This window comes from Castor canadensis, chromosome 12, assembly GCF_047511655.1.
Source record: "Castor canadensis chromosome 12, mCasCan1.hap1v2, whole genome shotgun sequence".
In the NCBI taxonomy this organism is placed as follows: domain Eukaryota; kingdom Metazoa; phylum Chordata; class Mammalia; order Rodentia; family Castoridae; genus Castor; species Castor canadensis.
This window is the reverse complement of record NC_133397.1, coordinates 123,048,418-123,075,339: the sequence shown is the minus strand read 5'-3', so window position 1 is coordinate 123,075,339 and position 26,922 is coordinate 123,048,418. Positions and strand designations below refer to the sequence as shown.

Here is a 26,922-nt window from a genome sequence, read left to right as displayed (position 1 = left end):
TGGAAATAAGCTGTTGTAGATTAGCAATATATGTGACATTGTCATAACAGAAATCACAGACTTTTTTTTTTTTTTTTCAAAGTACATTACATCCATGTTTGTGAAGTTAGAATGAAACTCACCAAGGCTGGGTAGGGTGGATGGGGTAAAAAAGAGTAATAAAGGGGTTAATCTCATTAAAATACAAGATATTCACAGATGAAATACCAATCACAGACATTTTAATGTCTCGTTACTGTGGTTATTGTCTTAAAATATTATTTACACTCATTCCTTCTTTAGAATTGCAGTAGTTATCAGATCTGTCACTAGATCTTGGGGACTTTTTTGGGGGTGGCTGGGGAATCAAACCCAGGGTTTTGTGCATATCAGGCCCTAAACCATACCCCTAACCTCTGTTATATATTAATTTTGAAAGCTCATATTGGAGTATTATAAATTGTATTTTTATATTTTGATAACTTCATTTATTTAATTTAATTGGCTGCTGTTAATCCTATGTGTTTTAGTTTATGCACTTAAGTTCATTATAGAGAGAAAATGGGTCCCTCAGCTTCATCACATCATGGTCAGTGACACAAAGACTTTAAACTCTTGCCCTAAAGAGGCAGGGCTCTGCTCATGTTTATATGAGCTCGTGTTTTATCTCCAGCTGCTCCTTTCTCAGCTGTTGTTCTTAAAATTTGCTTCTAAACATATAGTTTACCTCTTTCTGAGGTAGTTGAAGGGGGGCCATTTTGTTTTCACTGGCTTATGAGTTCAGATGGTATTTAAAATATGACAACACAACAAGACTACTCCTCTTGCAATCAGACTTCCTGTTTACATAGGGTAGCTCTGAAGTTTCAGGCTTTAAGAAACAAGATTTTGCTGAGCTGCTGGGCTCACTCACTGCTTTTACGTTAGGTTCCCAGGATGCTGGGACTCCCTGATGATAAACTCAAACCTTAATTCATGGCTTGGTGGCCACAGGTTCAGGTTCCCTGGGCGGTTGGTGATGTAGAACTTCATTTTAGGTTAACTGGTGGAAGACTCCCTTGGAATGTCTTTTGGCACCTTCCCAGGACGCCGCCCTTGGTCAGTCTTGTTGGAGCATTTGACTTGGTCAGGGTGGGCAGGCGCCTGGCAGGCCTGTGTCCTGGGTCGGGAATGGGGCCTGGCAGAGGGACTGGTTGACTGGAGGAACACTGCTAGTGTTAGAGCCCAGTGCCAGCTCCTGCCTCAGTGGCCTCAGCTCGGTACTTGGGTATTACATTGTCTGCTAAGTTGCTCTAAAAACTTGAAGTTGGAGCAGTGGATTCCCACTCTTTTCCTTTTTGTTTATGTTGTTTTATGTTTTCTCTCTTTATTTTTGGTTTCCACTCTTTTTGAGAACACTTCATGGTGCATTAAGAGTGCTTGTGGATCCCAGTGCTCTGGAAGATTGTTATTTGTGACTGTATTTTGCTCAGAGTTCTTCCTTCCTTCCTTCCTTCCTTCCTTCCTTCCTTCCTTCCTTCCTTCCTTCCTTCCTTCCTCCCTCCCTCCCTCTCTCCCTCCCTCCCTCCCTTCCTTCCCCACTCCCCCTTCCCCCCCCTTCCATGAAAACAACTGGTAAGTTTATTTATTTATTATTTTTGGAAGCACTGGGGTTTGAACTCAGGGCTTTGTGCTTGCTGGGCAGGTGCTCTACCACTTGAGCCAGGCCTCCAGGCCTCTGGCACTTTCTATTCTTGTAGTTAGCCATGTTCCTGACAGCTACATATCCGCTGCGAGGATACCAATAGTAATGGGGAAGGTTTTCCCTTAATGCAGGAGTCCAATACACTGTCAGAAGAGTAGTCAGAATGCTTACGTGCTTCCTCCGTGCCAGGCCCTTTGTGGAAGACTTCGTAGACAGCCCTGTGAATCTTAGTAAATTCATTTCACAGATGAAGAATCCAAGACTCACAGAGGTAGAGTAACCCGCTCAAGTTCATGTCTGGTGTGTTGCAGAGAGGAATTTGAGCCAAGGCCCTCTGATCCTGCAGCTCAGGCCCTTGAACCTGCTTTCGTGTTCATTCTGCCCACGGGATGGAGTGATTTCAGAACTTCAGTTGTGCTGCAGTAGTGAGCCAGGAGGCTCTGTGTGTCACTTACGTTTACCATGTCGGCCACTGGGAAGCAAGCACGCGTGGAGCATTTACTGTTTGACAATTCTGCATGCAAGGTTTTAACGCTCAGTGTATTTATGTTTGTAGGGATGCTTCCTTTGGAAATTGCTCTTACAATCTCACCATTCTCGACTGTTTACAGGGACTCAGAAAGGTAATGACAATTCTTCTTGCTATAGTTGGTGCAGTAGTTGGAAAAGGAATAATCTCAACATCCTCGTTTGCTGTCAGAGAGAAGAAAGGGAGCTGGAATAGAATTCTGCTTCGTGAATGTAGATTGATTTGTAGAATCAGTTTCCCTGGGGGTCTTCACTCATGGGATCAACCAACCTCAGACTGAAGACACTTGGAAAACAAAACAAACCCCTGCTCCTTATCATTATTCCGTAAACAGTACAGTATAAAGCTATTTATGTCACATTTACACTACATTAGGTATTATAAATATTCCAGTGATGACCCAGAGTGTACAGGAGGATGTGTGCAGAGTAGATGCAAATACCATACCACTCACTATACAGGACGTGAGTTCTGCAGATTTTGGTGTCTGTGGAAGGTCCTGGAATCAATCCTCAGGGATACAGAGAGTGAGAGTGTAGACAAGAGAGCAAAATGGGGTGAGGAAGTGGAGGAGGCCCCCCCTTCTCACTTCAACCCCTTATGTCCTGGGGCGAATTTATCACATCTATCTGCCCCTGTGCTTGTCACATCGTTTTGTCAGTCATTTAGCTTCATTATCAAGCTGGATCTTGGTGTGGGGGAAGTTATCTAAGCTACTGTTAGTTGGTCCCACTCCAGACTGACTGAATCATAAATTCCTGGGGTGTGTTTGGAGCAATCTGTCCAGGTGATGTGTCACACTGTGACAGGTGTAGTTATTTAGTCACAATGTATAATGTAGAGGTTAAACTCAAAGGTTTTGGGAACACATTTAATTTGTAATCTGACAAGTCATGCAAGCTGTACTATGAATTTTAGCGAGGGACCAAAGTTCACAGTTCCACTTTTAACCTAAAGCTATGATCTGTTATTGATCAGAAATGTATGCATTGCACAACTTTTGGATTATAAACACAGCATCAGCAATGCTAGCTCAAATTTCTTTTCTCTGATGTTTAATATAAAACTAGTTTTGCTATGTTTTGAGACTATCAGTGTGATAATTATCCTACCTGATTTATGTGTGTCTGTTTCTGACTTTGATATTTCATTGAAAAACTATTTTAAACCCTCTAAAACCTTAAAATAGTTTTCAAGTATTTTTCTTTAAAAAAAAAATTGTGGGGATAGTAGCCCACCCCTGTAAACAAGATTACCAAAATGCACTTCCTGTAATACTAGTAAAGAGCTTCTATGGAGCGGTTACCCAACAGATAATCCCTAATTACAGTATTTAGGTGATATGCCCAAGGGGAAAAAGTAATTTATTTATTGTCACTATTATTATTATTGTCTTGCCTTTCCTTCCACGTGGGGTAGGCTGTTCTTTTACAACACTTGTGAAACAGAAAAAGTTCCCACTGGAATATTCCTGCCCAGTGTTTTGGTAACTGTTATCTTGGTTTAGAAATTTATGACATCCTTCCTGGTGAACAGGAAAGGCATGACTACTTATGAATAACGTCTTTTCTAAACTTATTGTTTCGTCAGATGTTGGGGTTTACTGAAATGCAGATGGGATTTTAGGGGATCTGATAGATCACTGCACGTGTCTTTCGGCAGCCGGGACACATTGGCCCAGGTACACTCCTCACAAAAGGGGTCATGTCCTAGGCTATTTTTCTGTGCATGAGTACACCTGTGAGAACACATACAGAGCACGTGCTCATTTTTGCCTTTTAAGGGAAGATATTTTTCTGAGTTTGATGTATTGACATAAGCATAGTTCACGTTACGTGAACCACAGACATACACGAACACACCACTTAAAGAGAAAGAGAAAGGAAAAAAAATAAAGAGAAGGGAAGGAAAGGGGACTGTTGTGAGTATATTTTTCTCACTGTTTCCTCTGGAATGGTGTGTGTGGATGAGCTAAGTTGCTTTTCCAAAGCGAAATAATTTAAATAGCGTGTTCCTCTTGTTCTGTAGGAGTTATCCAAATCAGTGTTACCAGGATTTAGCATTTATGAGAATCAGCTAGAGAAGCAAGGTGCTTAAAATGCTGACCTTGGCCCCATGACCAGAGAATGTCACTTTTAGTTCTGGGGTGGAGGCAGGAAGCTCTTCAAATGTAAGTTACCTCTCGTGTTTCTGATGCAGGTGGTCCAGGTTCTTACTTTGAAAAACCCCACTGGTCTCTAAGGTGTTTTTGAAGATAGTGGGTTTGGCCTCCTACTTTCTTTTTCTATTTTTAAAGATGTGATCATGAAACTTACAGGTTTTAAATTCTATTGTCCTCTGCATAGCTGCACAGTTTATAAAGTAAAAGGCTCTTTGTCTTCCTGGGAATATTAGATCCGACCAAGCTGGATAATTTTTTTAAAGCTTTAAGTCATTACTTGCAAAAAGGAGTGTGAAGTTTTTCTTTCTGTTGCTCAAAATACCAGATCTTCCTTCTAAATTATGAGTAGAGAAATACACTTTTGTTCTGTCAGATACTTTCACTGTGGAACAAATTCTCTCAGAGTACACTTTTACAAATTAAGGCCTCCGAAGTAAAAATCACTTCCTTTTTTTTTTTTTTTTTTGCTAAATATCTCATTATGATAAAAGGAAAACAAAACTTTCTAAGAATAACTGATTTTCTTCTGAGAAGTTAATCAGTGTATGTTCTGCCATAGGGCTACTTCCCAATAACTTTTAACTCTCAGTTTGCCAAAATCTTCCATTTTAAGTGCATTATTAATTTTACATACAAAACTAATGTAAGTTAAAATCCCAGAAGCATCTTTGGGGAACATATTTCCATATTACCCCAAGTTTAGTCCCACTTCTAAAACAGCATTGAAGCAGAATGCCACCATTGGATGACTTCTAGAGATATACTAAAAGTCATTTTGAAATTAGGAATTTTAGAACTGGTGAATGGATTTTGTCAACTTAGTGTGGAAGAACTAATGGAAATTCTGCTTTTAGGGATTGCAGCATGGATTTTTTGACTTTGAGACATTTGACGTGGACGAGTATGAGCATTACGAGGTTTGTACGTTGATGACATTCATTAATGATGTGTTTTTTTTCCGTAACACTCGGGAGTTACATTTGAGTGGCTGACAAATAAAAGCATTCATGGGTTGTGTTTCTTTAAATGTCAGTTTTGTCTTGAAAAACTGAATGATTTGGTTGTCTTTGAACTAGAAGTCACCAAAATTTTAATTTGGAAAAAAATGCCATAGTTCTATATATTCTCTTATCAAACTTATTGACAGTCATTTTGCACCTTTAGTTTTTAAGAAAAAGTAATTCTGAAGTACAATTTATAAGTTACTTTTATTTTATTTTTGGAGTACTGGGATTTGGACTCAGGGCCTTGTGCCTGCTAGGCAGGTGCTGCACCACTTTTGAGTACACCCCTAGCCCTTGGGTCATGATCTTCTTACATCTCCCACATAAATGAGATTGCAGGCATGCTCACCACGCCCCGCTTCTTTGATGTGATTAGTGGTGGGGTCTCACTAACATTTTGCCTGGCTGGACTTAAATCTCTACCTTCCTGATTTTAACCTCCCAAGTAGTTGGAATTACAGATATAAGTCACTGCACCCAGCCCTTTTATTCTAAAATTCAAATAAAAAATTAAAAACAAAATCAAATTTTTGCCTTATAACACTTTTGATTTGTGCACATTTTTACAACATGGTTGAATGTGCTTAGTTCAAGGTTGGCTGAACTTTTTTTTTCCCATGGCAGTAATACCAGGCTTTTGAATAACGTCTTGCCTGCTCAGTATATATGTGGTTATACTGTCTGAGCTGGGTTGTGTTATAGGATGAGAAATGAGAGGCCTGTAGGGTGGGAGGAGACTCACATTCCCTGAATGTGAGCTCATCTGTTGGGTTTTTCCAGGGCAGAAATAAAATTTATCACTGTCCTTGGTGAGACCAGGACAGCCTTCACATTTTGGGCTCCAGTCCAGAATGTGTCTATTTGAATGTCCTGTTTCCACATTAAACTTAAAGTATCTGAAAAGAAATGGGTCATCTTTTACTCAAACATAGACTTCTGCTCTGTTTGTCTGCAGTAATGGCGCCCCCATCCTACTTACTGCTCACCCAGACTCAAGACTAGATGCAGTCCTTCTTAATCCTCCCTGGTCCAGAGAGTATTTGAGCTCCCAGTGCTGGTGTCACAGGGTCTGTTCTCTCTCTTTTCCTCTCTGCTGTCACTCCTGTCCCCTGGCGCAGTCTCACAACTGGACTGTTACAACCCCCTCTATCTGAGTTCTGGCTCCTCTGCCAGGCTGTTTTCCACATACCTGACTCAAGGATCTTAAAACAGAGCTTGTGTCTTGCCTCGGTCTTGGCTCCAAACTGCCTGTCATTTTCCTTGTCCTGCTGAGATGAGAGAATCCTCTGTCCTGGTGTCTCGGCTGTGTCATGCTCTGGCCTAATGTCACAGTCTTGCCTCTTGTTCCTTCACTGTCATTTCTCTATGTTCCAGCTCCTCTCAGCTGCTTACTTAACGTTTCCCTGTGTCTCTGTGACCTGTGGACCCCTCATCTCTCCTTACTGTCCCCTCCCCTCTGTTTGGCTGAGATCCTACAAAGGTCTCCCCTCTGTAGAACGCTCTCCCCAGCTTCATGCTTCCCAGTTTACACTTTGCATTTCTCTCACATCGTGGCTGTTTGCATACAAGCTTTATTTTCCTCATTAGATTGCAGAATCTCTGTGCATGAGTTGTGATCAGGTGGAAAAATATAAGCCATGTTCTTGGATAGAAAGACTTAACATCATAAAATGACCTACCCCCAAAATCAATAAATTTAGTGCAATCTATTAAAAGTTCCTGGAGTATTTTTTTAAAATGTAGAAGTATTTTTGTGGCGTTGTACTGGCAAACCATCTCTTCTTGAAAAAAAACAGAAACCCTACAAAACTAGAAACAAAAGAAAGTGCCTCATATACGGGACCAGGCTGGATAATCTGTAGTACATACGTATCACAGAATAGTATGCAGTCATTTGAAACAGTGCAGTCAGCTGCACTGCTCTTCTGAGTGCATTTCTTGGAATGCCTTCCAGAATGGATGCTGTAAGAAAGACACAAGATGCTTATAAGGTGCCCTCCCTCCAATTTGGTGGTACTGGGGTTTGATTGCTTCTTTTCTTTTTTTGGCAGTACTGGGGTTTGGATTCAGGGCTTTACAGGCACTCTACCACTTGAGCCATGCTTGCACCCCATAATCCCCCTTTTTAAATAAAATAGACAGTAACAAGGATCTCCTGTTTTGTGCATATGTGCATATGTCTGTATCATATGAGGTGATTTTCTGTGAAGCTAATGAAGGTAAGATTTTAGAGACCTCCCACCTGCACAGGTGTCTTTGAAAAAGTCCTATACCTAATTTTATGTTGATAATTTTATATTCTTAAAATCAACTTCCAAATTAGATAACTTGCATTGTCCACCCCCAAAAAACCCTTGGACCTCTGCCCTATGTATGCAGGCATGGAAAAAAAAAATAAATGGTCAAATGCTAAAAAATAAAGCCATGTCAGCTAAAAGAAAGATCTGGGGTTGGAGGATAGAGAAGGAAAGGAAGGGACAAGCACCACAGTACGGGGGAAAAAAACGACTTGATTTTTTACTCACTGTCTCGCTTTCTCCCCCTCCAACTCTGGTGGTGATGTTGAGGGGTAGTTGAGGCTGTTGAAATACCTTAAGGTGACAGTACAGTTTTATTCTTACAAACCAACTCTGTAAAGACTGTGGTCCTCCCTCCACCTGTATCAATAACAGCCCAGTAATGAGGGAGAGCAGGTGGTTTTGGTGAACATTTGGAAAGTTGTCTGTCAAACATCTTCCTTTTTCTGAATGGCATGTCTGTTCATCCCATCACAAGTGTGACTGGCAGGTTAGGCATTTAGTAAACATTTACTTAATGAGGAAATGAATAAGTAAAGGACTGTTTGGGCTGACATCTGGGGGCCCCGTCATTTCCTGCTCTTGAGAGTGAACGTGGTGAACTTCTGTTTGTGCACCAGCTGGATTCACACATTTCATTTCCTCCAACGAAGTTGGTATTCCAGTGAAGTGGTTGGAGTTTTCAAAGTTTATTGTCAATAGCAATTTGTGACAATATCAGCTCTGATGACTTGGGTCTATTTCGGATGAGGCTTTGCAGAGTCACTTCTTCATCAAACTGCATTTAAGGTATAACATAGCTTGAGACAAAGCCTAAACCAATGAGACTGCCTCTCTGTGAGATATTGAAGGGGGACTCTTGACACCTGCCACTTGCAAAGGCAGGTGGTGAGGTCAGCACAACTCCGATACTACCTGTACAGGGCCTGCCGGTACACCCTGCTCATTCTGAGGTTAGGTTCACTTTCCTCTGGCTGTGTGAGGGTCTGAAGTGGAGCCATCCAACAGAAATACCATCAGAGTCATATATATTTCAAATATTCTAGTGAGGACATTTAGGAGAGTAAAAAGAAACAGTGAAATCAGTTGTAATAATACATTTTACTTAATACAGCATACCCAAAATATCATTTCAGTGTGTAATCAATGCAAAAATTATTCATGAGGTATCTTACATTTAAAAAAATTAAGCCTTTGAAACTCAGTGTGTCCTTTACACTTTGACATACTTTAATTTGGCCTATCTGCAGTTTAAGTGCACCGTAGCCAAAGGTAGCTAGGGTACAGATTTTACCAGAATGACAGGCTTAGCACTGCACTGTCACAGTCCATCAGTGTGACATGAAGCCTAGAAGAAGGGTAATGGGTTGCATCTCCTTTAGATGTGACCTGATTGCTCATGCCAGAGTTCATATAAGGCCCTATCATAGAAGGCTTGGGGTAAGCTACCTCAGGACCTGTTGTTCCTTCTTTTGCCTCTGACGTGCAAATGGCCCCTTTCGTTAAGCATTGATTAACAGCAGTAGGGATTGGTTTCCATCTTGTAAAAGTGTCTTTCCAGGTCTTTGCCAACCTGCAGAAGAACAGTGCCACTTCTTATGCTTGTACTGCTCAAGTAGACATAGTTTTGGCTGCAGTGCTGGGAAGGTCCAGAAAGGATGGGAACTGCTAGACGGTGATCTAAAAGCTCCCTGTAGGAATCAGGGTCACCCCATTGTACCTTTCCAACAGGTTTCAAAAGGCATTCTCAAAGAACTTGAGAACTAAGAAAGGAGATACTCCTTTGAAATCTAGCCATTGACCAGTTCAGAATTTTTTTTTTTTTTGACTTTTTGTCCTAGGGAAAAACAGTGAGGAGAAAGAACTTGAATATTCAGTCACATTCTGTATCTTCAGGTATGTGAGCACTGAACACTCCCCCGTAGTAAAATCAGTGGCTAATCCGGTGTGGGATAACATTCTGCTCAGAGGATCTTGGAGTAGCACCCAAATGCAGAATCTGCCTTTAGTCAACTTTTTCTGTATTGTTTGGGAGATACCTGCCTTTACCAAACAAGCCCAATCATTAACGATGTCACACTTAAACAATCATTGTCCCTCAGAGAGAATCGGAAGTTACGTCTTCACTATTTTTTCACTTGTCCCAACTGCTGCCCACTGTTTACCAGAAGGCTTGCCATTTTTGATGATGTCTCTATATTATCCACGAACAGGTGAGCTCGCAGGAAAGCTGTCTGGTAGGAATAGCTGGATGGAAGTGTATCCAGTATTGGTCCCCTGTTCTTAGCTGGGGGCTGGGGAGGAAATGCAGAGAAATGGTGTTCCGGTGGCCACATTTGGTGGCTTGAACTTATTTTCTCAGTCAGCTTCTGGCCCATACAGTTTCAAAGAGCTGCCTCTTGGTGGTTACATGGAGCTAAATGTTAAAAATGACTTTAAAACTGAAGTTTTTCTGGGTGTGGTGGCTCACGCCTGTAATCCTAGCTACTTGCGAGGCAGAGATCAGAAGGATCTCAGTTGGAGGCCAGCTTGGGTAAAAAGTCCTGAGCCCTATCTCAACCAATGGCTGGGTGCATACCTGTTCTCCCAGCTACTTGAGAAGCATAAGTGGGAGGCTTGAAATTCAGGCTGGTGGTGCAGTTCAAGTGGTAGAGCACCTGCTTAGCAAGTGTGAGGCCCTGAGTTCAAACCCCCAATACCTCCAAAAGGTATTTCCTCCAAATTGAGAAGTTTCTTTGATTTCTTTCTGTGAGCTATTTTATATCTGTGATGATCACCGCACCCATGTCATTCTTTTTTTTTTTTTTTGAAAATGTTTCTTGTGAAGTTGCTTTGTCACTATGAGGATATTTTCCAGAATTTCAAGCTGGTATTGGCTTGACCCTGTACTGTACGTGGTGACAAACACAGGTCCCATCTTTACCTTTGGCTACTTAATGTAAGTTGAGCTGTGCCTGGCTACTGCTGGCTTGATGACAGAGCCACTCATTATTGCTTTCTTGGGAGTAGAGTCACTGAACAGGGCTTGCTTTTGTTTCTCATCATGGCATCCAGACAAAATGATAACTTTGCTCAAACCCTGGGATCATAACTCACAGCTGGCAGCTGGGCTGGGGACTCCACCTACCCTAGTCCTTGCCTGAAAAATAGCGGTGTACAAGCAAATATCTGTTATCTGAGAGTCAAGAAGTCACCTTATTCTCCTACGGTTTCTATTAAAAATTTTCATTTATTGAACAGATATGAAGTACCTCCTGTTAACTCTGTATATTTGCTAGGTCCATGTTCTTTCTTCGGGAAGCTTCCTTTAATTTCATTTCTTCATGTATAAGGTTGGATCACCTTATACCACAATGCCCATGTATTCTTGTGCCTGATTCTGAAGAAGTTATCAGACTTGACTCTTGCCCCAAGTCCCCGTCTCCATGCTTCTCAAATCACTTGTCTCCACAGAATTTCTCAGTGATCTACGAGAGGCTGACTGGAGTACTTCACTCTTGAGACATTCCAGCCATTCACAAGTCATTCTTAGTATCTTCACCTAAAGGATGCTCTTTTGGGAAAAGAGTATTGCCATTCTAGAAGGGGATTCACATTATCTTAACCACTTTACAGAGCAACTTATCTGGGAGCTGTTTGTGAGAAAGCATGGGTCCATTTGGGATGCTTGACCGGGGTTGTTCTTGACTCTTGGGCATCTTTAGTCACGTCCTCACATTCCTATCATTACATCACTGTATGGTTTAAAAATTAAGTCTAATTATATCATTCCTTATTTTATGTCCTTCATGAGCTCCCCATCGAGTAAAAGTAGGGAGGAAATGCAAACTCCCTTTCCTGGTATGGGCTTTTCCTACCTCTCCACCCTTGTCCTTTCCCACTTTCTCCTCTTCTCTGAATCACTAATTTCCAAGATGGCGACACTGAGTTGTGCTTTTGAGCCTGTAGACATGCTCTTGCCTATCTTCCTCCCTTCTTTACATGGCTGACTGTTAAGTCATTCTGAGCCCAGTGGAAGCTCATTCATGTAGCATTGGAGACACTGTTTACACATTGGCATCTTCTGTGCTTGATGTAGATGCTTGAAGGCAGGGGCCATGCCTCATTCAACATAATAGTATCACGGTATACTCATAGCAGGCAGTCATGAAATGTCTCAGGAATGGAAGGACGAATGAATAGCTGAGTGAATAAAGCAGGAGAATCGCACATTTACAGATATTTTATGTGATCTCTTTTCAGTGGAAACTGACTAAGACTTATTAATAAAAATCCATTCTGATTTTGCAGTAACACTCCAGGGAACAAATTTACTATGATTAGGCAACTTCTTAAAATGATGTTTCTTTCTTTCATCATTAGCTAGTCTAAGCTGCAAGAGTGAATAATTTTTTTTTTAAAAAGAACCAGTTATTTGCAGCATAGGTTGCTAGCTACTGTAACCTAAGACCAGGTCTGTGTGCAATGTCAATTTAGCTTACTGTTTGCATGAGGGTTCCAGCTGGACTGTGTCCTTTATTGCGTGAGTCAATTGTCAGACTGACCAGGTGGTGTAGACTCTTGGTTTTGCCCTTCAGCATGTCCTTGAGAACCAGGAAAGTTTGCTAGGTCTCCCATCTCATTGTGTCACTCCAGGTCAACAGCAGGAGTCACTGGGGTTGAACTCCAAAAGTATGACAACTCAAGGTCTTGCTTTGGATTGGAATTTGTAGAGCAGACTAGAATGTCATCTGTATGCTACTTGGTCTGCCACCTTCACTAGTTCATGGACTGGGGCCTGGAAAAGTGGGGACTTCTGTCACTGAATCTGTGAATTCCTTCCTCAGGAGTGGGTGAAGCAAGCCTCAGAATGCAGGGGTGTAGGCATGTCCTTGCTGTCTGGAGCAGTTGCAGAGCTGTGCCTCCCACTGGGAAAGCTATCAGAAGTACTCCCCTGGGGCCAGCCTTTAGTATTGATTTCAGCCCTAAAGGTCACAGACTTAAGGAACCAAAATTTCCCCCTGGGCACTGCAACTGCTAAGGGGAGGGACCCATGTCCATGTGAGTGAATCAGTTGTGCCCATTGCTAGTTAAAGGTCATGGTGGTTAAGTCTACAAAAAGTTTTGAGGTCTACCCTGTCCTAAGTAATTTCCCATGTTTTCTTCTTCCTCTTTAATTATCATTTTGTCTCTGCCATTTCTTTTCACCTCCAAACTTCTTGAGAGAGAAGTCTCTATAACTCATTATGGTCTGTCCTCTACCTTCCCAAGTCTACTAAAACTCCTCCTAAATCCAAGTGGTTGAGCTTGGTCATTTGGAAGTACTTGATGGCCACTCTAATTCTGGAAACACACGTTTCTTCCCTAAGCCATAAGATGCTGGCTCTCGCATTTCTCCTCCTCCCATCTCTGGCCATCTTTCTTAATCTGCCTTGCCAGTCCTTTCTCTTTCTTTCCCACCCTGATACGCTGTTGTTCTGTAAGGCCTCTCGATTTCTGGTTGTACACACGTTCTAGGATGGAGCACACATGCCATTAAGTTTCAACAACAATGTATGTGCTTCATGTCTTGAGCATCAGAAGGGCACCAGTCAACCTGCACTGGAGTTGTGCTCCCTGCCACTGTATCAGCAGAGGTGTCCACTGGTCTGGATCACTGGAGCCGTCCCCTATCTGTACCGGCCCCCACCCCAGCTTTCTCTCCCCCTCCCACAGTTGTTGCTAGCAGAGACAAAGTTGTCCTCTGCACAGGACAACTATTTCTCTGCACCACACTGTCTCGCTGGAAAGCACACATCTAAATTAATAATCTAGAGTTTGACTGTGATTTAAGACCAAAGGGCACGGAAACTTAATTTAAAGCAAGCAGTCCAAATATTTACTTTGCTTTGAGTTCATTAAGTGCTCACCTTTATGGCATGTTTGTATTTCTGTAACACAGCTATACTCTCAACACTAATTAATTGCTTTAGAATTTAGGGAAAAATGAAGAGTGCATTTTTAAAAATGGATTTTAAAAAAAGATGCTGTAATTTGGTGTTTTTATGGGTCACTGTTACACTTCTTATGTGCTTCTGTAATGGTACTTTTCAAAGTTGAGTGTACCTTCTTTTTACTGTTATTGTTGCACTGGGGGTACAGAGTGACATTTACCAGAGTTCTTGCAATAGAAGCTTGTTCTTTAATGGACAAAGAGACATGATAACCCTGCTGCCTCCTGGGGTTGCTGTGAGGATTACATAAGCTACATGGAACAGAGTAGCGCCTCGCACAGAGTGAGGGGTTGGGACTTATTTGCTGCTGTTATTATTGCTGTCATATGTCATTCCAGCTTGCCTAGGAACCCTTTAAAAGCATGGAGAGTGCTTGTTATAATTTTATCTGTGTCACTAAGTTATAGTCTGCAATATGTAATTAAGGATTGGAGTGAATGTTGACTCATGCTTCAAAGTTGTTTATCCATGCTGTCTGGAAAACCCAACCATAGAAAAGTCAGTGCCCAATTGTTAATCTGAAGAACATCACTGTTTGTGAGCAGTACCAGGGAGGCACAGATGTACCTCTCAGAAGTTGTAAAAATTCATGCTTTCAAATTGTATTTTAAGTGTCCTGGGAGAGTTAGCGATTCAAGAGAGATATGCTGAATCTTTTGTGCCCTGAAGAATCCTACAGAAAAGTGAGTGGTGGCACTTACATATACCGGTCCCAGGAACCTAGGTTTTTGTTTGGGGTTTTCTTATAGTGCAGGACATCTGTAATTTTTCTGAACAGTATTTGGCAGGTTGTAGGCTTCGTATTAGAAGAGGCTAGATATACTCTCACCTCATCTTTGCTTAGATGTTTCTTTATGAAAATGTGCTAGGAGTGGGAAGTATCTTCAGTTCCCGTCTGCCCTAGATTTCTTTGAAGTATGTGTGCGTTTAGTTAGAGACATCAATTTGTGTCATTTGAGATGTTCTATCATCGAGATGCATTATTATTTGTTTAAATCACTGTGAAAAAGGCACAGATACTAATTTAATTTTGGAAGTTTACCAAAGCAATTCTGCTATATTAGGTCAGTTAAAAACTGTAACTTTCTTGCTAACTTTTTCTTTCAGATTTAAACCTAAGACCTAAATCTCTTCGTTTATTTCACTAACTTTATCCAGGCTGGTAAATATGGTACAATATCATGTAGTGTTCATCTTTGTTAGTAGGAAAATCTGCAAACATAGTTCTTTGGTTCTGCACATGAATGAATGATAGCGGGGCCACTGCCTCTCTTCTGTGTGATTAATCATAAACCGAGATGTCCATAGCCAAAATAAACAGAGACAGCACAATACATTTAATCCAGCCTCCATGGTGACCAAGGATACAGAAGTAGTGAACATAGAAACCTGCTTTCTTCTAGCATTTGTAAAAAATTGATTTCATTCTTTTGATGATTAGAGCATACCCTGATTCTTGAGTTTTTAAATAGTGTTTTAGGCTTAATCATTTTCAAGAGTGATATTGGATCATTCATTTAAGACTTTTATTTAAGCAAGAGAATGCTTAATTTCAGTAAAGAGTTGTATATTTGACTTTTTTTTTTTTTGGTGGGACTGGGGTTTGAACTCAGGGCCTCATGCTTGCTAGGCAGGTACTCTACCACTTGAGCCCCTCCCCCAGCCCTCTATTTGATTCTTTATTCAAATTGTTGTAAATAGATAGCTATGCATGTGTACCCCTAACTGTCGTGGTGTCTCTGAGATTTTACTTAGGGCATTATGGAGATGTTCCTTACCGATAGACTAATGCAGATGTTTACCAGGTGTCAGATAATTGCTTCCTTATAACTTTCTAGAAATGGAAGGCTACACCTACATTCTTAAAATAAAACTATAGCTAAGTTTTGATTCTCGTGGAAACGGTAATGGGTAGTACCAGTAATTAAAGTAGTGGTTCTGCCTTTTCTTGATAACAGTATTCTAGTGCACTTACTTATAGAGTTCTCAGGTAGGGTACAGGCTGCTGGGCTCAGGTTCCTACAACTGAGGTCCTCATTGTAGTGTGCAGAGAAGAGCCTCTTCTATGGTCAGCCTCAGGCGGTCCCATGAAGCTGCTTCACTGTCCTGAGGATGGAGACTAGGGCCCAGGGCTGGGGTTGGTGGTAGAGAAGGCGTAAGTAAGATGTCACCCATCTGTTTTGTGATGTATTGCACAAGTGTCTTCAAATTACCTCCAAAATCTTGGGTAATCTTAGCCCCGTTCCGTCATCCTGTGGGTTCAAGGCTCACAGGAAAGGGAAGAAAGTGCAGGAGATGATGGAGGACTGAGAAAGTGCTTGATCCTGTGTTGACCTTTTCCTAGAATCGCTTAGTGTGTGTAGGTACCCTCTTAGTGGCTGGCAATCAAAGTCAGCCTGTAGGTAGGTTTAATTTGGTTTCATAGTATATAAAACCTAATTAAGAACAGTTAACATTTCAAAAGCGAAAGAGATTTCACTTGAGAGAGATATTTGGACAGTCACCTGCATGCATTCAGCTTTCTTGCAGGGTGACTCACTGCTTGTCTAGAGCAGGGAGCCCCTGCCTTTATGGCTGACCCTTGCTTGGGTTTGCAGCCCCGTGGGAGACCTTGGCTGACCCTGGTTTGTGGTGCACCTCCAAGTGTTAGTAAGTCTGACCCTTCCCTCTGCCTCCTGTGTCCTCCCAGTCTCCAAATCAGCACTGACAACAAACACCTGTTCATAAAAACAAGAAAAAAAATTGGAAGTGTGTTCACTAAAAACTCGACGTTTATAGATTCTTTTCACTGTTAATGTGTGTTTACCGTGTTCATGGAAAGAGCGTGCATATTCATTGCTGGGAACAGCAGTGTTTATTTTCACTCATTTCATAGCAGTGCGGCCAGGAGACAAACTCATCTTAAGCAGAGTACCTCCACCTTAAATAAACTATGTGTTCTTACGGTCTAAACTTTGCATAGTCTAGCTGGAAAATTTTCTCAAGTGAATTGAATTAATAAACAGTATTTTAAAAATCAAATCACATGTCTTTTTTAAGCTGTCATTTGTCTTCTCGTATGTCCAAAATACTGTAGTACTAACAGTGTGAAAAGCAGTTTTATTTATAAGGGTTTCCTGTTGTATAAGAATTATAAAATACTTTTCTTTTCTTTTTTCACAAAATTCTGCCAGCGAGTTGAAAATGGTGACTTCAACTGGATTGTTCCAGGAAAATTCTTAGCGTTTAGTGGACCACACCCTAAAAGCAAAATTGAAAATGGTAGGTTTTTCTTCCTTTACCATCTAAAATTTTAGTTTAGTTTATTTTCCTTAATTGCTGAGTTTCTTCAAACAATCCTTTCCTTTGGCGATTTTCCAAAGACTATTTATTCGTAATTTAAAAAATTGAGTAGCAGTAACTAGAGTGTTAAACGCTAAACTTCCAGGAGGTGGAGCTGTAATCGCTGTTTTGCAACCAACAAGGACAAGTTATTAAAGAATTAGAGAAACAAAAGTGGTCAGACCCAGGAGCAGCTCGCTAAGTTCTCGAGTGGCTCTGAGATCTGTCTGGGTGTAGAGTTGTATGCATCGTGGTGTTTCCTGGGGAACACCGTGTTGAATAATGATGAGGATGAAGGTGACAGTAAGTCTCATTTTCCCTATGCTTCTATGTGCTAATTCTACTCTAGGTGCTCGCCACAGAATTATCTCAGGTAACGGTCACATAACTGTGAGATGTAACACTATCATTTCCATTTTACAGAGGAGGGAACTGAGGCTTAGAGGTAGGGAGTTTTCCCAAGTCCCACAGTAGTAGGTGTTCCTGGTTCTTCAACTCAGACCCGAACTTCCAGACGTTGCACAACACGGATGTATTTAGTTCCATTGTGACAGTGAGTAACAGTTTTTGGGCCGACAGTAATTGAGCTGTATATATTTGCAGCATGTACATATAGCCATGAAACTAAAAAGCAAGGCACAAAGCATTTTGTGTGTCTTGAGTGACTATCGTGAGTTTTCCCATCAATACTTCTTTTCTACTTCCTCATTTTTTCATCTGTTAACATTGCCTTGGCAATAAGCAATGATAGAGATCAATGGCTTAAGATTGATTTATGGGGGAAGCACATAAAATTAAAAATTATCTATGAACATAACAGCTCCTATTTTGCTCTCTATCTGGTCATAAGAGGTAGAACACCAGTTTTCGGAGGGAATTTAATTTGAAACCCTTAGATTTGTCTAGATCTATTTTTCTTCTTCTTCTTCTTCTTTTCTTCTTCTTCCTCCTCCTTCCTTTTCTTCCTTCTCCTCATCTTCCTTTCCTCCTCTTCCTTCTTCCTTTATCTTCCTTCTCATCCTTGTCATTATCATCATTTCTGTAATCTAGTTGCATTGCATATTGTTATCCACACATTTAGATTTTATCATTTGTTTGAATTTCCATAAAATATGCTTAGGTTTTCATATTTTTGACCTACCTTGTGAGGAATCCTGCCTGAATTATGTTTTTGTTCTTTTTCCCCCCGAAGACAAGCATTCTAGGTCTAGAGTGTGAAGGTGACAAACAGAAGTCAGAATTAGAATTTCTCAGTCATGAGTTTGCTAATGATCTCTTTTTGCTCTGGACAGTGATTTCTTAGCCTCTGTTGTGTCAGGCTGTTGGGAATAGCATGGGGAGGGCTTTCTGACAGTTCTTTCTAGTCAGGGTTGATGAAGCCTACCTTCTGTGCACAATTACCTGACATGGAGAGCTTGGTAGATGTGTGTTCCACTACTGGCTTCCTTGTTGGGCAAAGTTGAAAGAATTTTGCCATTTGGTATTCATGCATTTTCCCGAGTTTTCTCAAAGAGATGAGAAGTATAGAACTCACTTAAAATATTTTTATAGAGCCAATAAATGCTTATTTAAAAAAAGAAGAAAACACAGTTGAACCAATAAAGAGCATAAAAGTAACCTCTGATTCTACCCGTGTTCACTAGTTTTGTGAGCTGGAGGTAGATTACTGGTGGTTTTATTTTTTCCATCTGCTTCTCTGTTTATGTTTTAAATTGTGTACATCCTAACTCTGTTCATGTGTATTGACACTGTGTATGTCTGTGCATACACATACACTTATAAATTTTGTTTTTACAAAAATGGGATTGTAACATAATTACTCTTAGCTGCTCTTTTCACGTAACATATTGTAAAATGCCATGCATGTTGTTGTTTTCATGACCGTGGCATAATTTTGCTAATTTACTTTTGAACAAAATATAAATTGTTTATAGTTTTTCACTTTTTTAAAAATTGCTCTGCTTGACAAACAGTCCTACATCGTTCTGCAGTTGAGGTTTCCTCTCTAAATTGTCAGAATCGTTAGGTAAAAGCATATTTTGTGGGTGTCTGGTGTTGGGGGTTGAGTATAATAATCCCACATTGCAATCAGGGGTGGGGATTATGCCACCACTTGCTGAACTGCCAGGCGTGGTGCTGACCTGCTGTAGTGACATCACTGATTTAATAATCCCCCCGCGAAGCAGGCGGTGGTTATTTTATGGAAGAGAAGAAGGAGATGGGGGAATTTCCCATTGCCCAGGGTCATACAGCCTGTACGACCAGCGTCTGGGTCAAATAGGTCTTTTTCATTCTGAATTTTGTGCTCTTTTTAATTTAATCCAGAGAAGATACGTGCTCACTAGAGAGAAACATACAAATAAAGAATAAAACTCTTGAAAATGTATAGAAGCAAGAAATAAGTAATCTCTGCACACTTTCTCCCCAGTGCCTCTCCTGGGTCCTCTCCTATCGAGAACAATGTCTGAAAGTGCCACTTCTACAGTATTCATTAGCTTTTCTGATGTGCAGAACAACTTCATTTAAGGCTGCCATCGCTAAAATGTTGATATTACTCTGGAATCCCCATTCTAAGGTCTGGAGCTCACTAGAAGCGTCATCATAGTTTTTGTAGGTACTTTTTGAACTTCAAATAACTTTGTATTGGAATTAATAAATTTGATCCAATTATAGTGAGCTCTTTGGTCCATTCCTTTTTTAGTTTGTTTATTTTAAATGTTGAGAAAGCCTGTCTTTCCTGAGAAGGCCGAAGGTTATTTTAGGGATTTGTTACTAGGAAAGCTGAGATTTAAAAGCAATTAATCAATCTGGGCATCAGTGGCTCTCACCTGTAGTCCTGGCTATGTTTTTTGGAGGCTGAGATTGGGAGAATTGTGGTTTGAGGCTTGTAAGACCCCATCTCCAAAATAACCAGAGCAAAATGGACTGGATATGTTACTCAAGCCTGCTTTGCAAGCATTAAGCCCTGAGTTCAAACTCCAGTCCAAACAAACAAACAAACAAAAAAGAATTAATCCAATAGCTGTTGGTAGGATGTAGCAAAAGGAGGCCCTAAGTTCTTGGGATCAGGGCAGACTGCATTTTAATTTTTTAAAGATGTGTTTGTGTCGACAGAAACCAAGAGGCACTTTCAGCCATCTGATTCTCATTGCTTAATAGTGGGAAGAGAGGAGCCTTAATTTTTCTTATTGTTGTTTAATAATTTTAAATTGGTAATGAATGAAAACCATAGAATGAAACAGACATTTTGGATTTCAGATTAAAAAAAAAAATCTTTTAAGTGACAATGTTATTCTCACCTCCGTACACACACACACAACAAGGGGGAGTATTGTGAGACACAACCCCAACATCTGCCTGCTCGTTCAGTGAGAGAAGCCCGGCTCCTCGGGCCCCCACTGGCTGTGTGACCTCCACTGAGCTCTACAACTTCTCTGAGCATTGTGAGGGAAATACAAGGCCCATCACAGGCATCCAGTGAGGACTGGCGATTTGGCAGTGCTGAGCGCATAGAAAGCACTTCTTAGATGGCAGCCAGTATGGTTACATTTTTATCATCAGTTGTCATAACCGACAACTTTTATGTTTTCCTGTATTTGCCTGCCCTTTTTGCAGTTTTTGCTGTCAATAATGACTGGGCAGACTCGTTGTTTTGCTTTTCAAATGAGGCGTGGGGCTGGGAAGAGATGAATTTGGAAATTTCTCTTAGTTCTGAAATTGTTTCTTCAGGGTTGTGCCCGTGCCTGGCTCATGCCATCTAGTGGCCGGATGGAGTAAGGGTTGGAGGAGTGAATGGATCCATCGGCTCTTGGGTGGGCTGAAGAGATCCACACATTGCTAAAACCAGGTCCCCATGAAAAGCACCAAAGTACATTGATAACACTAACCAATTGCTGTTCAGAGGTCACAGGATATTTTGATTCTTTTTTGTTATAATTTATTTGAAACAATTTTATGGATTAAAGACAAATCCTGCTCGTCACCTCTAGGAATTATAGTTCCTGATATTCACAACAAGTAGAACCAAGTTGACTCTTACTGAGGTCAGCTCTGGCACAGCTGTTGGAATCTGACTTTCCGGGTTCACATCCCGGTTCTACTTACTCCCTGTGTGTTGGGGGGCAGTTAGCTTTCCAGGCCTTCGAAGTGAGTCATTGTGGAATTTAAATGTTATCCACGTGAGACCCTTAGTGTAGTGCCCGGGACACAGTCAGGGATGGATCGGCACCAGGTGTGATGTTGTCATTAGCATATCTCAGTGTTCTGTGACCACATTTTTAAAGTCTATCCAGTGTTTTCTCAAAAGAGCCTTTCTGTTAGTCTCAGAGGTATAGTAGCTAAACCCTCCATTTACTTCTGATGGAAACTCATGTGTGAAAACAGAGGGTCTTACAGCCTTGGTGGTGGAGAGAGGGGATAGACAGACATCAAACCAAGCAGACACCATGATGGAGGAGCCAGGGATGCCAGGAATCCAAAGACGGAGGCTCACATAGCCTGCCACAGCCAGGGAAGGTTCCCCACATGCTTGTAGTCCTGTCCTTCCCACTCCTCACACGGAAGACAAGCTCTTATGTCCTCATGGCAGCCGCGGTCCTTTCCCCCTTAGGCTGTAAGTCTGTTGTTGGAGAGTGATTGGAGCGAATAAACCAACTAGGAAAACAGACTTGATCATTGCGAGTAGAAGACCCCGTGCTTCTCTCCATGTCTGCGTGAACACACAGAAGACCTTAAATGGGCTTTGCATTATCTATTTGCTCAAAAGTAGCATGCCTTTAAACACCATGTATCTGGGCCAGGATTAGTGAGATCTGACTTCCAATTCTGCTTCCATCTTCTGTGTGACCGTGGCCAAGCGGACCAGTGAGATCTCTTGTTTGTAACTAGGCTTGAGCATTACCCAAGTGTGTCTGCGGGATCCAGGCAGGAAAGTAGGAACCACACTAGGTGTTCCAAACAGAGGGAATCGAATACAAGGAGTTTGCTACATTAAAAAAAAGAGACTGAAAAGTAAAAAAGACAACAGAATATTACGGAGGAAACAGCTGATGGCTGGAGTGGGGCGAAAAGGAGCAAAATTAAAGTTAGGAGGACAGAGCAGTGCTGAGGAGGAGCTCTGACCTCTGGTGCTCTGACCTCTGAAGGGAAGGCCACACCGCTGCTGTTTGGATTTGGTTGAGCAGTAGAGGCCATGAGGCTGGGCTCCGGCCTCGGAGGTGAGAGCAGAAGGCTGGTTTTAGGAGGGCCAAATGAAGAGGGGTGAGGGAGAAAGATAGTAGGGGTGATCTAGCCAATGGACAATATAAGCCTACTTGGAATTCTCACTATGAATCCCCTCTGTGCAATGAATATCTCCTAATTAAAAAATGTTAAAATAGTTTTTAAAAATCTCAGCATAGACACCCTCAACCCTTGGGGCTCTAGAAAAGCTTGCAGTGGCCAAAGTCTCTGCTGGGAACTTTGGCTGACTAGCCAAGGTTAGAGCTGCAACCCAGCTGTCTCTGTAACATACAGCATACTTGAATGGTGTGGACACACTAGATTTCTGGAGCCCACCCCAAAAAGAGCCTCTTAGCTTCTTTTAAAAAATTTTATTTGTATTTTAAACTGACAAAAATCACACACACACACATACACATATTTATGGTCTACAGTGGGATGCTTTAAATGACATATATATTGTAGAGTGGCTAAGTCAAGTTTGAAATCACCTCCCACTTATCATTATTGTTTTTGTGATGAGGACACTTACGGTGTGCTTTCAGTGACTTCGAAGTGTTCAGTTCATTGTTGTTAACTGCAGTCAGCACGTTTGTAGAACAGATCTCATGGACTTTTTCCCTCCTGTCTAGAGGAACCTTTGGTTTGAAGTCTACCAAACTTCAACTTCGTTGAGTGCTGCAGTAATGCCTTTGGGGGCTGGGGGAGTTTGTCCTCAGGATTTGAATCCTAGAGGTTGAGATTTTGAAGTTTTAGTTTAGTTTTGCCATGCTGGGGATTGAACCTAGGCCCTTGCAAATGCTATGCAAATGCTGTATCCCTTTTGTTTTTATTTTGTTTTTCCATGTAGGATTGCTACCTTTCCCTGGACTGGCAATCCTGCCTCCTGTGTAGCCGGGATTATAGGTGTGCACCACCACACCCGATTTAAGATTTTGAACTTTAGTAGTTGCTTATGATATTTTTGTGTGTGTATTTGCACAGACTGCTGCTTTTATGGGCTTGCTGTGACTTTTTACAGTCCATAAAACATACTTTCCTCCTATACTCTGTTGAGGTTGGCACACTTTTTGCTGAGGGTGTATGTTTTTGGGTTATGTCAGATGGGATGCGTGCTCTTGCTTACTGTTCCTTTTTCTCTTCAGGTTACCCTCTTCATGCCCCTGAAGCCTACTTCCCTTACTTCAAAAAGCATAATGTGACTGCAATCGTGAGACTGAACAAAAAGATTTACGAGGCGAAGCGCTTCACCGACGCGGGCTTCGAGCACCATGACCTCTTCTTCCTAGACGGCAGCACTCCCAGTGATAACATCGTGAGAAGGTTCCTGAACATCTGTGAGAACACAGAAGGGGCGATTGCCGTCCACTGCAAAGGTGAGCACCAGGTCTCGGGAGCCACATAGTTCAAACCCAGCAGATAACGCAAAGCAAAACCAGCTCGTCTAAGGAAATGATGAGGTTTCCGAATGTCACAAAACTGGAACGTGAGCCATTTTAATGACCCCTTTCTGTGACAGGATTGCTTGGGTGTGGACAACTGGTGGCGCTGTGGCTTTCTGGATAGGGCAGTTTTTCTGACCTCAGCTGTTCAAAGCTCAGGCCATGCATCACAGTCTGGGGACATAAGAAAAGCTGTGTCCTTAGGCTGGACGAGTCTCCTTTAAGTAGGGAGCGTGTGCAGTGGCAAGTGTCACGAGTGTCCCATTCTTTTCTTTCAGAATTGCTTATCTCTTCCCTATCCTCATCCTCCAGTGTGACATCTGAGAGAAGGTGAGGTTCAGAGTGTAGGGAGTGTAGGGCTGTCAGATTGAGCAAATAAAAACACAGTTAAATTTAAGTGTGATGTAAACAGTGAATACTTTTTTTTTTGTAGTGTAAATATGTCCCAAATACTGTGTGGGATATCCAGTCTGTATTTTAACTGGAAATCCTGTGTCAGTTGCTCAGAAAATATGAATGGCCTTTGCTCTCAGCCTGGTGGTCCAGAGCTCAGATTCCACTCCACATTTCCAGGTGTGGCGGGAGAAGAGATTTTACTGGGTCTTTTCAGTGATGAGGAGTCTCGGTGGCCACTCACGTGCAGCTCCTCACGGTGCCACTGGGGGCTGCTGCTCTCGCTGTTTTGTGTCTGCCGAGGGTTTTTATGGCGTTTTTTGCTGATTGGCCAGTAGGTGTCGGGAATGGTGCTGTTCTCCTCCTGTGCTGCTGTTCTGCTTTATTCAGACGAGTGTGGCTTTGGTTTTGACAGAAATTAAAACACATTTTGTAGGCCCTCGTTTCTATGTTTAAGATTTGAGTAGGTGGAAGCACTTTGCTGAGCATGTGAGCAAGGGAAGCTGTGTTTTCCCCAGAGACAGGGGAGGATGGAAGGGAACAGCACACGCCTCGACTTGGCCAGGGCCCTTGATGTCCCATCCGTCACTTTGGGTGCAGCTGGTCCCCTGCCCTCCCATTCCTCACAGGCTGGATCCTGGCTTGCAGGACATCCCCTCCCTGGCAGCCTGTGGGTGGTGGTTGGGTGCAAAAGTGTTCCTTGCTGTCACTTTCAGGTCACAGTGTGGTGGTGGGTAGTCGGTTTGTCCTGGGTGTGTTTCATTTGCACTCTAAGCTTTTCCCTCACCCCAATTTGTTCAAGGTTTCCCAGGCCCAAAGAACACCTGCAATTTCAAACGTCAGTAGAACTCTAACAGGAATAGAGCAGAAACAGAGCTTGACAGGAGATGGTCACATCTTCGCTTTCAAAGTTTATGTTTCTGTCATGAAAAAAATCAGTATTTTTTCTTGGGATGATTAACTAGCCAATTCTGTAACTATCAGGTCATGTGATTTACCCGTGGATTAATAATCCATATCTTGGGTTGACATATTCAAGGGAGAAGAAATGCAAAACTTTCATTAAAACCCAGTGTCTTTCCTGGGGCTGGCGGAGCAGCTCAAGTGGTAGAGCACCTGCCTAGGAAGTGTGAGGCTCTGGGTTCAAACCTCAGTGCTGCCAAAAACAAAACAAAAAACTGAGTAATCTTTCTTGATAGTATTCCAAGCCTAAGAAACTTTGGGAAAATCCTGCTCTGGTGTTAAACATTCTTGTTACAGGTGTTTTCTGTATAACCTTGACCTGTGAATGCTTACCTTTTAAGAAATATATTTCTATTTCAGAGATTTTTGCAACCTATTTGCAGAGGTTTTTACATTTTCACACCAGAAACTTTAGTATTAAGTACTTATATAGGAAGGCCACTTTTCTGTGTGGTGACATCTTTTTGCGAGTGTCATTTCATTTGCTTCCACTTATACACACATGCAGGCTTCTTTTACAAGGATTACACTTTTGGGTTAATTACAGCTGTATTGCTTTTAATAGCATACTTATCTACTTTAGGCCTGTTAATTATTTTAACATCTGCCCTAATTAAGTCAGCTTAATTTTCTGGGAATTCAAGCAGCACTCAGTATTTTAGCTGAACTAAAAGAAGGAGAATCTTACCCTGGGTCAAATGAACTTTGGTAGCTATGAAAATGTCACTCCTCAACATACAAAGTATTACATACAGACGCACACTAGAAACTGGTTTACTGGGACTGTGTGAGACCTTACAAGTCGGTGTGGGAATAGGTGGTCCGTTCTGTGGTTGATAAAAGGAATGGCTGGCTATGAACGCTTGGAAATTTCTAGCCCAAGTAACTAAAACACAGCAACATTGGGATATGTGGTTATTGATATTCCATATGGATCTCAGAAAATGACCAGAGCAGTAAAACAATTGGAGTTTGACTTGGTATAAATTGAACACTTTCAATTTCTTATTGCTGTGCCAGGGAGCCCTTTAATTACAGATGCTTTAAAATTTTTGTTCAAGTTTTTATAGAAACTTAGTGAAGTGTTCCTATTCTGTTCACTTGTGGTAAGAGCTATCTATTCAGTGCTAAGTAGGTTCTTTTTATAGATCAAAATTATAGACTCTTTTTTAAAAGAGGCAAAGCAACTTGAGTTTCAGAGAAATGTGAAAATTCTCTGGACCACCTCTCTGATTGAGTGGGACGAGGAGCCTGACTGAGGGCCCCAGGCAGCACCTTGCACAGAAGGCAGGTGTGAGCCTTCTGGGAAAGGTCACTGCTCTCCACAGTCCCGTCCCTCTGGCTGCCTCCTTCCCCAGGCCGCTCAGCTGTGTGTTCTCTACAGGGTTACCTGAAGCCTTGTCAGGTACCTGGGGAATGACAATTATAGGCTCCAGGTAAGACAGAAAGGCAAAGCACTCTTCTTCATATTAAAGGAAAAGTCCCCGGGAGACCATAATTAAACATCATTCTTTTGTTGATCTGAGGCAAAAGATACTTCAGATGCAAGGAGGACCCCCCCCTCCATCTCATCCAGCAGATTTCTATCTGAAGCACAGGTTTAGACACAGTGTATAAAGAGATATGCAGTCTCTCCGTGACAGTAAAATTTCCTGGGGACAATTAGGAAAAAAAATAAAGAGGCTCCAAGGGAACCATATGTGCAAAAATGTTATGGAATGCTGATTGAAAGACATTCCCCTTTCTTCTGAAATGAGAGTGGGTTTTAAAACTGACATGTCAGAGGTTGATTTTTTCTTACTGAGCTGACCTTACATAATGGAGTGTATTATACCACTGGACGTCAGGTTTGTGAACTACTGTGGGTTTCAAGGTCCTGGGGTGATGAGGGAATTTATTTGACCCTCATCAAATAAATTTGATGAGGAACGAGAAAAGCCACAAGAGAAGTCTCTTA

At 41.7% G+C, this 26,922-nt stretch overlaps 1 protein-coding gene across 7 annotated transcripts in view; it reads left to right on the top strand.

The window, feature by feature from the left end:
• Cdc14a (cell division cycle 14A) overlaps nt 1-26,922 on the top strand; it is a 155,416-nt gene that overhangs the window by 68,191 nt on the left and 60,303 nt on the right. For 5 of the 7 annotated variants that reach the window (XM_074050900.1, XM_074050898.1, XM_074050897.1 and 2 more), the window contains 4 exons: nt 2,220-2,286; nt 5,208-5,270; nt 16,800-16,887; nt 23,313-23,543. In XM_074050900.1, coding sequence (XP_073907001.1) covers nt 2,220-2,286; nt 5,208-5,270; nt 16,800-16,887; nt 23,313-23,543 — 449 coding nt within the window. The remainder of the gene's footprint in view (nt 1-2,219; nt 2,287-5,207; nt 5,271-16,799; nt 16,888-23,312; nt 23,544-26,922) is intronic. The other 2 variants (XM_074050902.1, XM_074050901.1) reach the window with 2 other exon arrangements.